General features: G+C 46.0%; 1 protein-coding gene across 4 annotated transcripts in view; it reads left to right on the top strand.

Moving 5' to 3' along the window:
- The window catches only part of HELLS (helicase, lymphoid specific), a 258,918-nt gene that overhangs the window by 45,924 nt on the left and 198,653 nt on the right, over positions 1-14,341 (top strand). For all 4 annotated transcript variants that reach the window (XM_033943358.1, XM_033943360.1, XM_033943361.1 and 1 more), the window contains exon 4: positions 155-217. In XM_033943358.1, the coding sequence (XP_033799249.1) occupies positions 155-217 (63 nt within the window). The remainder of the gene's footprint in view (positions 1-154; positions 218-14,341) is intronic.

The following is a 14,341-nucleotide window of genomic DNA, read 5'->3' as shown; positions in this document are numbered from 1 at the left end:
GTAGTGTCAGATTTCCATGGAATTGAATAGCAGAAATCATTTTGTGCGACCAGTGTGCACTATAGACCTCTATGGAAAAGTAGCAGATGTTAATAGGAAGATTTTACATGTGACATTCTTATGTTTGGAATGTAAAAGCCATTGTGTTTTGTAGGAGCAGAAGAAGAAGGAGAAATTGGAAAGAAAGAAGAAAAAAATAGTCAATGAGGATGCAAAGGTAATCTATTTGATATTGGATTATTCATTGATTGGGATTATAGAATGAGTTGGTCACCATGTTCTAGGAACAAAATATGGCTGTCAGGGTCAGCACTATGCATGTGTGTATCTGGTTTCTATCCTAGGACAAGCGGGCAGCATATTCTCACAGATAGGTGACATCATCCACAGAGCCCTGATATGGACAGTGCAAAAGTGTACTGTCACTTTAACAACTTTTAGAAGTCTTGAGACTGCCCATACTGTGCATGTGTGAGTGCCTTCCTGTCTGACGACAGCTTGTGGGACCATCAGTTCTTAGTTATCTTCAGAGCTAAGAAGTTGTCTGTTGGACTCTCCAATTGCACGTGTCTTTTTTCTCTTATTTTTCCTGCCCTCCCATTGTTTAGATTTCTTGTTTTCCTCATTAAGTTTCTTCTAAAGTAATTCTGTGCTTAATTTTTCCATTTTTCCGTTTTTAAAATTTCACGGCCTTCAAGCCCCTCTTGGCCTTTTTTGGAATCTCGTTCACTTGACGTCTGATACCATTTAGTCTTTTTTGATTTTGCTTCAGCTATTTTTCCATCGATGTCCAAGCCTTCCAGTGGTTTCAACAAGTGTATTCCTTACAACAGGGCCACTTCCATCACTGACCTGCACAGCTGGTGCCTTCAGTGTCTTGGTCCTGAGCACTGGGTAGACTCTTATGTCTGCTGTTCTATGCTTCAAAAGCATTCTTTGAAGGCTAGTCCTAGCCAGTCTGATGAAGCCACCATTTGAACCACTGGCAACTATTCATCTTAAGTGTCTCACTTGGGGAAGTGGTCGTTTTGATTTCTATCACTTCAACTCGTTGAGTGAGTGAATTTCATGCATTGTTTTGCGACCCCTCTTTTCACAGTATTTCATCATGACAAGGTGGTTCTCGGGACCCATCCTAAATTCCTCTCAAAATTAGTCATGGAATTTCACCTGAATCAATCCATTGTGCTTCCAGTTTTTTTCCTGGAGAAACAGCTCTACCCACTTTGGCTGTAAGCATGCCTAGGCTTACTACATACAAAGGATTAAGCCACACAGTTCTTCACTTCAACTGTTCATCTCATTCGATCCTAATAGATTGGATCTCCCTGTCACTAAACTATTTCCACACGGTTAGCGGCCTGTATTTCCTTCTGCTATGCTCAGGCTGGGTTGCAGCTCGAGAGGTGTGCTACAGCACACAAGGTCCGAGCTATGGCAGTATCAGTGGCCTTTTTACGTTCCACTCCTATTGAAGATATTTACAAAGCAGCTACTTGGTCCTCAATTCACACATTCACATTTCACTACTGTCTAGAATCCTCTCATTACTGTCTGGAATCCTATTCCAGACGGGATGGACATTTCGGCCAAGCAGTATTATAGAATTTATTTTCTTCTTAATGGCCAGCTGTCCCTCCATCCCATTGCAGTAAGCTAGGGAGTCCCACATGTGAGAATATGCTGCCTGCTTGTACTAGGATAAAGCACATTTGCTTACTGTAACAGGTGTTATCTGGGGACAGCAGGCAGATATTCCCACTTCCCCTGGTTGGCTTCTTAGCTTGCTTACGGAACTGAGGTACCGCAAGCTGACATTGGGTGGGAAGGCACTCGTGCATGTGTGGTGCGGGCAATCGTGAAATTTCCCCAAAGTTAAAGTGGCAATGCACTTTTGACGCTGTTCATACCAGGCTTTGTGGATGACGTCACCCACATGTGAGATTATCTGCCTGCTGTCCCCAGATAACACATGTTACGGTAAGTAACTGCTTAATCTCTTATTTGAATTTAGTATATTTTTTGAAACTGTTGCCTTAAGTTTCAATTTACTGATTTGACTTTACCTCATTTACTGTATTCGTGTTTATATTTGATCTTTCTACTATAGTTATGATAACAAAATTGTAATTTTGTTAAATTATACCTGCTGTACACTGGCTTAGGTGAATCTCTTCATAAAGTTGGTTGATAAATCCCAATAAATAAAATGCTAGTATTTAAAAAAATATTCCCTTTGAGGGAGGAAGTGGCGTCGCCAGTATGGTAGGCAGCATCTAAACGGAGCTCAGTCGGAGCTGTGCGATTAATCAATAAATAGCCCCATCTGCAAAGCTTTTCGGCATCCCCTCCGCATACAGAGGCATATAAAGGTTAGAATGATGACCTGGCAAAAGTTAAGTCGTATTGTTTCACCAGAGGCAAAGGTGGGGTGTCTATGGAGAATAATAATAATAATAACAGTTTATATACCGCAGTACCGTGAAGTTCTAAGCGGTTTACAAAAGATTAAAAGACGTTACAAGTTGAATGAGCTTAAAGAGGTGAGGGAAAGTGGATAGTAGGTCATCAGAATCTTATTGAGGAAACAGAGAAGGCCTCCAGTCCCCCGCAAATGGTTAACATGGCGGGAGCCGTGGCATGATGGAGTGCATTGCCCCAGCTTCTATACGCAGCTTTTGCTGGATATCAAATCCGAAATGACCTCCAGGCGGTGAACAACCTGAGGCGGGATGTTGCTAAACTTACTTGTTGGCAGGACGATGTGGAGCAATGTCTGGATGGTTATGGGGAAGATCTTGTGGCCACCCAACAAGAGCTAGCCACATTCCGTAAGAGTGAGCGGGAGCTGTGGGACAAAATAAAGGACCAGGAGAATCGCTCCAGGCAATGTAACCTGTGGATTCAGGGTATACCGGAGGAGTCGCACTATCAGGATGCCAGACAGGTGGCGTGGGACATATGCATGGAACATTTGGCACAGGAGGAGGGTCCAGAGGGCTCCCACTCTGTTATAGACTTGGAGAGAGTGCCTGGGACATATTGGTATGCCTAAACGGTTTCCAGCAGAAAGAAGAAATTTTTCACGCTGTCCGGAAGAGAAAAGACTATGGCAAGGTCACAAAGTGGATATATAATCAGGATGTGGCAGCAGTGACCCTTTGTAAATGCAGAGACTTGAGACCTGTTGCACAATATCTACATGCAGAGGGCTTCCGATATAGATGGCTCTTCCCCTTCGCGTTGGCTATGACGGTGGGAACCACGACTAGAACAGTTTGTTTTGTGGAAGAAGCATGGAAGGCTTTGGTTGCATTGGAAGCCCTCAGCCTCCTTGCGGAGGCGAGATGCAATGCTGATATAACCACTGCTACAAAATCAGAGGCAGAGTCAGTCAAAACAAAATGTGCAGGGGTAACTCTTACACAATAAGGTTACTATTGAGTGACTAAAGAAATCAGTAGCACAAAAAATAAAGTCACCACATACATCAATATGTTTAGTAAGCTTATTTCTTACTTAGAACTCTGCTCAGAGACATGAAGGCTGATTCCTCGGCCTCACCTACCAATCATTGCAGTGTTCAAAAAGAAAGCTTTTATCTTCAATAATCTTTTAATGCGCTAGCTTGACCGCTATGCTAAAGATGGTAATATTTTCCATAAGTTCTTGTGAACTATACAAAATTACTTATCTTTAAACAGTGACTGGTTCCGACGTGCACGTTTTTTGAAACGACCAAGAAGAAACACTTTTTTTGAGATATCCAGTTTTGTAATCTAATGTGACTTCACTACCAGCTTTAAAACTCAGCTGTTATTGTCGGTTCCCTGACGCAGCAAACGAAACGTGCACGTCGGAACCAGTCACTGTTTAAAGATAAGTAATTTTGTATAGTTCACAAGAACTTATGGAAAATATTACCATCTTTAGCATAGCGGTCAAGCTAGCGCATTAAAAGATTATTGAAGATAAAAGCTTTCTTTTTGAACACTGCAATGATTGGTAGGTGAGGCCGAGTAATCAGCCTTCATGTCTCTGAGCAGAGTTCTAAGTAAGAAATAAGCTTACTAAACATATTGATGTATGTGGTGACTTTATTTTTTGTGCTACAAAATCAGAGGCGGCAGCAGGATGATGGAAACGGGGAGGAAGGGAGCACCCTCTCACAGCCAGCAGAAGACCCAGAACCAACGTGTTCTCTGTGAATTTGTTCTGAGAGGCTGGTGGAATTGTCTTTGGACACAACACAGTTGGGACTAGTGGATGTGTTGGAATGACAGAGGAATGCATATGTGGCAGTGTGTGTGCTTTTTTTATCCTCCTGGGGGGGGGAACATGGAAGAGGGGATAAGCTGTGGGGATTGGTTGAGTAAGGAGTGTGCATATGTTGCTGAAGGGGGGAGCAGGGGTTGTTAATGTTTTATTGGGCGCTATGGGAGGGAAGGGGGTACCCATAAAGGGTTAGTCTCTTGGTTGATGAGGATTAGGGCTTGTCGATTGGGAAACCATTTCCTCATGGGGCCTTGGGGTTTTTTTTTTAAGCCAGCCCAAGGCTAGCTCAAGAATATTTGGGGGAGAGAGGGGGGACGGTGATGGAGTGGAAGGGTCGGGGGTTCGGGGAGGGTGGGAATGGTTCATCATAAGGTTGCATTTAGGATGGAGTCGGTTGGAGGGTGGGTATGGGATCTGGTTGGGTTATGGTGGTGACCTAGTCTGTGGCTGGGAATATGGGGTCTTTTTCTTTCGGTGTTGTGGAGGTACAGTATTTGTGTTTCACATGTTGAGGTTGGGTTATGGTGAAGTTGGTGACCTGGAATGTTGGAGGCATTAATTCCACTATTAAGCGCTCAAAAATTTTGCAACAGCTACAGCATCATAGAGTAGATACTGCATTTTTGCAAGAGACACACTTAAACAACCTGGAGCATGCTAGGCTAAAACGCTGCTGGGTGGGGGACTGTGTGGCTGTCTCTGCAACAGTTAAGAAGCGGAGAGTAGCCATACTGTTCCATAAAAGAATAGTAGACCAGTTACAGGTATTGGATAGAATTGCTGATGGGTGTCTGTGCTCTGTTGGGGGATGATCTCAAGAAGGGAGATGGTATTTTGTAGTTTATACGCTCCCAGTGTGTATGATAAAATCTTTTTCAATACTCTTCTGACTAAATTAATTACTTACAGCCATCTTCCCATCCTAGTAGGGGGCGATTTTAATACCTTTAGCAATCCCATGTTGGATGGTGTGGGGGTGGCGGACATGAGAGTGCGATTGGTGCAGAAGCATTTAATCATTTTAGGGTGGCCTTGGAATTAGTGGACATTTGGAGAGTCCTCCATGGGGAGGAGAGAGATTTCATCCATTTGTCCCGGGCTCACGGTACTCAATCGCATACAGTCAAATCTCGGTTTGCGAGTAACGCGGTTTGCGAGTGTTTTGCAAGACGAGCAAAACATTTTTGCAAATCGTGACTCGCAAACCGAGCGTTGACTCAATTTGCGAGTCCCCCTGCCTGCTAACCGGTATCACCCCCCTCACGAACACCCGCCCGCCCAAACAGAAGCGTTACCCCCATCTTGCACTGGCACCTCCTGTGGGTTGGTGCTGCATGCCAGTGCCAGATGGGGATAAGGCTTCAGTTTGGACAGGCGGCATTTAGGGGGAGGGTGATGCTGGTTCGCGGGGGGGGGGGGGGATGTGGAAGCGCATCAGTGGCCTCGGGGGTGGGGGGGGGTCTTTTGGGGGTGGGATGGGGTAGAGCAGCGTTGGTGGAGTGGAGGGAGGAGGTGGAACCAATCAAGTGAGTTTCCCTTACTTCCTATGGGGAAACTTGCTTTGATTATAAGAGTGGTTTTCGAGCATGCTTCTGGAACGAATTATGCTCATAAACCAAGGATCCATTGTATTGATTATATATTGGTGTCCAAAAACTCTCTTCCTTGATCAGTCAGGCTGAAATTGGGACATATACCATTTAAGATCATGCATGGATATGGATTCAGTGGGAGAGGGTGGTACCGAGCAGAGGAGGTGGCACAGGGTGTTTACCTTAGTTGTTTATTGCGACCCACTCTTTCAGGAAAAGTTGCTTGCCTGTTGGAAAGAGTACAAATAGCATAATTCCTCCCACGAGGACGATCCGATGCTTTTTTGGAAAGCGGCTAAGGTTTTACTACGTGGGGAAATCATTAGCTATAGCAGTTATTCATGGAAGGCTCGAGATAGGGAGATTCTCAGGCTTGAACAGCTGATTCGGGTGGAAAGATGGATATATGGATGGCTGTGTACCAGGGAGCATAAATAACTGTTAGACTTGCAAGTGGCTCTGAAAGAGCTCCTTCAGCAGAGAACACAGAAGTCATTCACTTATAATTATTGCCTCTATAGCAGTGTTCTTCAACCTTTTTACACCTATGGACCGGCGGAAATAAAATAATTATTTTGTGGACCGGCAAAATTCTAGGACTGAAATTAAAAAAAACCCGTCTCCCTGAGCTCGGACCCCGCAAACCATCTGATCCCATCCGCACAAGCCTCAGTTACGATTTTATATTGAATATATTTTATTAAAGTATAAAAAGAAACAATATTCTGTACAATTGTCATTTTATAAATACAAATAATACAGAGCAAGGATCAACAAAGCCCCTGTCTCCCCTCCCCTTCACATATATCCCCTCTACTATCAAGAAAACTGAATAAGCCAAATTATTACAGAATGCTACACGGAAATATCATGCTAACAGAATACCGCATTATAAACTTAAAACCATTTTATAAACTGCCTGAAGGAGCTCAGAACCATAAGATGGTGTAATGAACACTACCAGGGTAAAACCCTGATTCGTGTTTCAAATGTCTATCATTGCTCCCTTTTGGAGTTGTTTATAAAGTTGTTTCATATTGTGTAAAAAAAAAATTAAATAGAAGTGCAAAAGTGTTTCACTAATTCACAACAGCTTTCTTATATTTTAAACTTTGAACTTAGTCTTTTTGAAAAAAACTCAAGGTGAGTAAAAGTTATCTTTCTGAAGCAGAATCTTATCTTGCTAAAGCCGGGTGTAACGCGTTTCGCCAAGACAGCTTCCTCAGAGAACCCGCTTCAACAAGTTGACAATCAAAAAGAGAACTGCATTCTGAAAAAACACTGGCATGCCCAGTCACATATCTTGGCGACCTTAAGTTTGTGGTCTTGGAAGCACCAAAATTGAAAAGAGGGGGGAATTTAACAGCTTGCCTATGGAAAAAGGAACAATCATGGATATACCAGCGGTCACCCCCACCGGTTTGAACAGGGAAGTGGAGTGGTGGGCGTTCCTTCACAAATGAATGACGGCTCAGATTGATGATAAGTCGGGACTACAGCTGTGAGTGTTGTCACATGAACCAGATATTAGAGAAGTCAGGAGAACTTTGAAGGTATCCACCAGTAGCGCTGTAAGTTGCTTCGTTATATTTTTATCTTTCAAATAGTAACAAGCATTTTTTCTCTTTTTTCAGAATGCAGTTCTCTTTTTGATTGTCAACTTATTGAAGCGGGTTCTCTGAGGAAGCCGTCTTGGCGAAATGCGTCAGACCCGGCTTTAGCAAGATAAGATTCTGCTTCAGAAAGATAACTTTTACTCACCTTGAGTTTTTTTCAAAAAGACTAAGTTCAAAGTTTAAAATATAAGAAAGCTGTTGTGAATTAGTGAAACACTTTTGCACTTCTATTTAATTTTTTTTACACAATATGAAACAACTTTATAAACAACTCCAAAAGGGAGCATAATAGACATTTGAAACACGAATCAGGGTTTTACCCTGGTAGTGTTCATTACACCATCTTATGGTTCTGAGCTCCTTCAGGCAGTTTATAAAGTGGTTTTAAGTTTATGGTGCTCCTATTTGTTGTTTTTGATGAATGTTTCACCATTTTGGGACACTAGTTTGTAAATTTCTCACCCAATAATGACTTAAAGGGGAACAGAATACCGCAGTCACACATGACAGGAATAGTGTTAGAGGAGTGCAACTAGGGCAACTGCATCCTGGTCAAAGAGAACCCTAAGCCATCTGGAAGCTAAAGAAGCACTGCCTGGGTTTTGAAGTTCCTAGTTATGTCTAACACCAGCTGTAGCAGGATATATATTTCAAATCTGATATATTCTAATAACAAAATAGAAATAAAATTATTTTTTCTACCTTTTGTTGTCTCTGGTTTCTGCTTTCATCTTCTTTTCACTCTCTTCCTTCCAGCGTCTGCCCTCTCTGTCTCTTCAATCCAGCATCTGCCCCTTCCATCCACTATTTGCCCTCTCCCCCTTCCATATGGTATCTGTCTTCTTTCTGTGCCCCTCTCCCCTTTCTATCCAGCCTGTGCCCCCTCTCTCCTTTTTACATGATTCATTCCAGCTTCGCTGCTCTCTTCATTTTTATCTCTCATACACCAGATCTAGAATCTTTGTCCCTCTCTGCTTATTTCTTTGCTGACCCTTCCTATCATTTATTTCTCTACTTTCTCATTCCTTTTTCTCCCCTTCCCCTCCTCTAATCTCCCTGCCAGCTGTTTCTTTCCTTTTTTCCTTATCCCTTCCCTCCTCCTCTTGTCCAGCAGTAACTCTTCCCTTCTCTTTCCCTCCTCCCCTCCCAGCAGCATCTCTCCTACCTCCCTCCAGGTCCAGTAGCAGCTGTCCCTTTTTTTTCCCTTGTCCAGCAGCTTCCCAGATTCCTTTACCTCCTCCCCTCCCAGCAGCATCTCTCCTTCTCCTTCCCTCCAGGTCCAGTAGCAGCTGTCCCTTTTTTTTTTTCCTTGCCCAGCAGCTTCCCAGCCTCCAACAGTGGCTTTCTCCCCTCCCAGCAGCTCTCTGTACTTGCCAGCGCAGCGATTCACTAAGGCAGCCTTGGGTCTTTTGTTGGGTCGCACCGCCTCTGAGAAAAGAAGAAGTTGCATCATCAGAGGTGGTCCACGGACCAGCCGGTTTTCAGGATTTCCCCAATGAATATGCATGAGATCTATTAGCATACAATGAAAGCAGTGAATGTAAATAGATCTCATGCATATTCATTGGGGAAATCCTGGAAACCCGACTGGATTGCGGCCCTCGAGGAATGACTTTGACACCTCTGCTCTATAGGCTTGGTATTAAAGGGGAATATCTGCCAATACAAGACCTAAGCGGGTTAAGACAATGAAGATGGCTCAGGGGCAATGAGTGTCATTGGATAGGAGCATCTATGACTTGTTTTATGTTTGTTTATTAAAAGTTTTAACCGCACTTCGGTTTATCAACAGCATAGTGTACAAAATATATATATATAAAAAAAAAAACCAAGCAAAGAAAGGACCGCCATGTAAAATAGGAAAGCAAAAGAAAGACAATATAGCGCTTCAGAGGATGAAAGTCTCCCTGGTTCCCTTTATCTGGACACCCTCCAGCTGCCCTATCTTTTGGCTGTAGCAAAGGAACACTTAAATGCCCCTATCGCAATAGAGAAGGTATATCGGGATATAGCACATAGTTCGCTGATGAAGGCCCAGGAGAGGAAGGCTTCTGAGCAGAATTCTACAAAATCTTAGGGGAGGAGATTGTTCTCCCTCTGACTAGATTTTCAATGCATTGGTGAATGTGGAAGCTCTCCCTGATTCCTTGAATGTGGCGCGGATCCTGGTATTTCCCAAACCGAGAAGGAATCCGGAATTGGTGACCTCATATAGACCAATCTCCCTACTTAATGCCGATTTGAAGTTGAAGATCATAGCAAATAGATTAGCAATGGTGTTGCTGGACTTAGTTTGATTCACAAGTGGGCTTTGTGAAGGGGCAGATGATAGCAAAAAACTTTTTGGCGGACACTTTTGTCCTTAGAACAAAGGGCAGGGCAAGATACTTCATTGGTCTCGGTTAGCTTTAATGCTGAAAAAGCCTTTGACAATGTCACCTGGGACTTTTTGTATGCCACCCTGGAGGTATATGGTTTTGATGGCTTTTTTGTATCAGTGTTTTGTATGTCCCAAAACACGCAAGCAAAAATAGTGATTATTGATTGTGAATCAGAGTGTTTTCCTATTGGTTTGCAGGATGCAGCAGGGATGCCCTTTATTGTCTCTATTTGTGTTGACCTTGGATCCCCTTTTTAGGGACATTCCTTGTATGCCAGTGATCCGGAGGTGGGGGGTGGTATTAGTGGGTCTGGTTGTATTTACGATGGTGGTGTTCGCTGACGATCTTAGTACATTTAGAGAATCCAAAGGAACCCCTGGGCCACTTATTGGAGATGGTTAAGGAGTATGGAGATTACGTGGGGCTAAGGCTTCATCTTCGAAATCTGAGGCCCTTCCTTCCTCTCCGGAAGTCAAATAGTTGTGAGGGAAGCACTTTCCTCTGAGGTGGGCAGAGGGTTTGTTTGTGTATTTGGGCACACTGTTGGGCATGCATACTGCTGACTTATATTCTCTGAATGTAACTTGCTTGATGGATAAAACCTGGGTATTGTTGGATGAGTGGAGAGATCTGCTGATTTCAATGATGGGGTGTATCAGTCTTATAAAGATGATCATCCTACCGAAATGGCTCTCCATGTTTCCAGACATTACCCTTGTGTTTACTGTGTAAGGATGTGCATAAATTGCATCATCTGTTCTCTAACATTTGCTGGGCCTCCAAGAAACCTAAGAAACAAGTACAGGTGATGGTGGGGGGGAGGGGGTCTTAGCATTTAGGCTTACAACTATGCTAATCTCTTGCACCAATTGGGTGACTGGGTTACACATACACAACACTATATACCCACTGAGATGGAACAGTCGTTTATCCCAGGACATGCAGGCAGGTATTCTCACTAGTGGGTGATGTCATCCGACAGAGCCCTGATATGGACATCTCACAAGCATATTTTGCTTGAAGAAACTCAGAAGTTTCGAGATGCCCGCACCGCGCATGTGCCAGTGCCTTCTCGCCCGATGGTCCGGGCGTGTCTCCTCAGTTCTTTTCTTTCCGCGGAGCTGAGAAGTTTTACTTTGATTCTGCGCTGACTGAATTCCTGTTTTTTGCCTTCTATCTAGCCGCGGTTTTGAGTTCTTTTTACTCTTATCGTGTGTTTTATTTCTTTTTCTAAAAAAAAAAAATTTTCTTCCGGCGATTCGGCCGCGTGGCTCAGGCCCCGCTCCTTCGATCTCGCGGCAGAGCTTTTTCGGCCTATGTCCCGGCCAATTACCGGTTTTAAAAAGTGTAGCAAGTGCCAGCGCGCGATTTCGCTGACGGACCCGCATCGACGCTGCCTGCAGTGTCTTGGTCCAGAACATTTCCCGAAATCGTGCTGGCCTTGTTCCACTCTTACAGCGCGGGCGTTTAAGCGTCGCTGTTTTTGTGGGAGTCGATGTTCAAAATGGAAGCTGCAAACGAACCTTCAGCTTCGACTTCCGCTTCGCCTGCCCATGCGTAGCCCGCCACCACTCCTACTGCTCCGGGTCTCCTGAAGCTGGCTTCGTTTGTCCCAGTTTCGACCCCAACTTCGGCGCCGGTGCCTTTCTCCGTCTCCTCGGATAAGGTACCGCCTTCTACCATTCCACCCGTGGTTATCAAAGTGCTGAAAGCTTCCAAGCAAAAGCACTTGACCACGAAGGAGCGCGAAGACCGTGCTGGAGGACCCCCCTTTCGGTGCGGATCCCTCCATATCGGCTTCGTTGCGGTCCCTTTTGGAGGCTCAGTTTGTCGAGCTCATGCAAACCATGGGACCCAGGTTAATTGCCACCATCCAGGGTGACCTCCCGGTTCCGATTCCGGGGGGCGGACCGCCCCTTCCTCCTCCTCCTCGCCGGTCGGTCTCGCTGCTTGGCGAGAAGGAGCAGCGTATGGCGGCCGGTCCCTCGAGGTGGGCCTCCTTTAGTGACATGCCCCCTTTAGAGCCCATCACGCCTCCAGACGAAGAGGTCTGGAATACCTCTTCAGGTAATCGAATCCCTGGGCATCGCAAGTCTCAGGAAAAGTTCTTCCGCACTCCTTACCAGGCCTGGACTGCATCTCGAGAGGCGTCGAATCTCCCGCCTCTTCGCTCCACGGCTTCGAGTCCCATCTACTCGCTAGAGGCGTCGGGGGATCGTGCTAAGTCTCGTCATTCTAGATCCCCCTCCAGACACCGAGAGGGGCATCGGTCCAGACATTTATCACGGCACTCCTCGCGGCACTATGAAGTTTCACCGCAGAAGAAGCTGCCCCGTCTGGGGTACTCTTCGTCAGACATGTCCCCTCCGCAGGGGCCGGAGTACGAGGAACCGTGTACCTCTTATTCCCCTTGTCGATCCCAGGTCTCTGTGGATCCCGAGGCCTTGACTTCGTCCATTCCTTCTCGGAGGCCTGTGCTGGCGGATCAATTGTCTCTTTCTTCTTTCCTCCGGCAGATGGCGGATGACCTGGACATTAACTTGGACACTGGTTCTCGGTACTCCAAGGAATACCTCGACACCATGCATTTGCCTTATCCTCCTGCGGAGTCTCTTCGCCTGCCTCTGCATAAACTACTCGATCAAACGTTTATGAGATGTTTTGAAACACCATACTCCATTCCTGCGGTCCCGGGCAAGTTGGATGCACGATACCGCACGGTTCATCACAAAGGGTTCGAGGGCTCTCAACTCTCTCACCAATCTCTGCTGGTCAAATCCTCCCTCAAGCGGTCTCATCCGTCCCAGGTGTACGCCTCGGTGCCTCCGGGTCGCGAGGGCAGGACAATGGATAAGTTTGGGAGGAGAATATACCAGAACTCGATGATGGCTTCCCGAGTTCTGAATTATACTTTTCATTTTGCAAGTTATTTGGAGTTCTTCCTGCCTGTGCTTCGGAAGTTCACACCTTACATTGAGTCTCAGGCTCACTTCGAATTCGAGGAAGTAGTGGCCTCGCTGTCCCAGCTATGTCTCCAGTTGATGCAATCCTCTTACGATGCTTTTGAGCTTTCGGCACGGGCTGCCGCCTGTTCCGTGGCTATGCGTCGATTGGCATGGCTTCGGACCATTGACATGGACCCGAACCTCCAGGACAGACTTGCCAATGTTCCTTGTGCGGGAGCGGATTTATTTGACGAGTCCATCGAGACTGTGACGAAGAAGTTATCTGACCATGAAAAGTCTTTTCAGTCTATCCTTCGGCCCAAGCCTAAGCCTCAACAGTCTCGACCTACTAGACCACCCTTGATCTATCAGCGGCGTTATACTCCGAGGCAAGCTCCGGCTGCGAGACAACCGGCGAAGAGACAACCTCCACAGAAGGCTCAACTGAAGCCTCAACCGTCTACTGTCCCCAAGGCTCCTCAGCCTTTTTGACTCTCTCTCAGGGAGCATAACCAACCTCGTTCTGCATCCTCCTGTTTTTCCCATCGGGGGTCGCCTCCATCATTTCTTTCATCACTGGGAGGCTATTACCACCAACCTCTGGGTCCTTTCCATCGTCAAGGAAGGATACTCTCTTCAATTCCATCGGGTCCCCCCGGACCACCCTCCAAGAGAGTATCCTTCCAACTTGACATAGACCGCCCTTCTTCTTCAGGAAGCTCAGGCTTTGTTCAGGCCGTCGAGCCGGTCCCTGTGGACCAACACAACCGGGGATTCTATTCCCGGTACTTCCTCGTCCTGAAGAAGACGGGCGACCTGCGACCCATTCTGGACCTTCGGGTCCTCAACAAGTTCTTGGTCAAGGAGAGGTTTCGCATGCTGACCCTTGCTTCTCTCTACCCCCTCCTCGAGCAGAACGACTGGTTATGCTCTCTGGATCTCAAGGAGGCCTACACTCACATTCCCATTCATCCGGCCTCTCGCAAATTCCTCAGATTTCGGGTGGGACATCTACATCTGCAGTATCGAGTGCTTCCATTCGGCCTGTCCTCGTCTCCCAGAGTCTTCACAAAGTGTCTGATGGTGGTGGCCGCTGCACTCCGGAACAGGGGTCTTAAGGTATTTCCCTACCCTCCAGAGGTCATTTCGGCGACCCTGACTACAATTTGCTTCCTGCAGAGTTTGGTCTTCGAGATCAACTTCCCCAAATCTCATCTACAGCCTACCCAGTCTCTCCCCTTCATCGGGGCGGTCCTGGATACCGTTCGACTCAGCATTCCTTCCTCCTCAGCGCATGGATGCTCTTCTTCATCTCTCCCAGTCTGTGTCTTCTTGCCATTCCATCTCAGCGAGACACATGATGGTGCTCCTGGGCCACATGGCCTCGACAGTTCATGTGACGCTTTTTGCCAGACTTCATCTCAGGATTCCTCGAAGGACCCTGGCTTCTCAATGGTCTCAGGTGTCAGACCCGTTGACTCGACACATCATAGTCACTCCTGCTCTTCAGCAGTCTCTGCTTTGGTGGATGA

Source organism: Geotrypetes seraphini, chromosome 4, assembly GCF_902459505.1.
Source record: "Geotrypetes seraphini chromosome 4, aGeoSer1.1, whole genome shotgun sequence".
Classification (NCBI taxonomy): Eukaryota; Metazoa; Chordata; class Amphibia; order Gymnophiona; family Dermophiidae; genus Geotrypetes; species Geotrypetes seraphini.
This window is presented reverse-complemented; position numbering and strand designations above follow the sequence as displayed.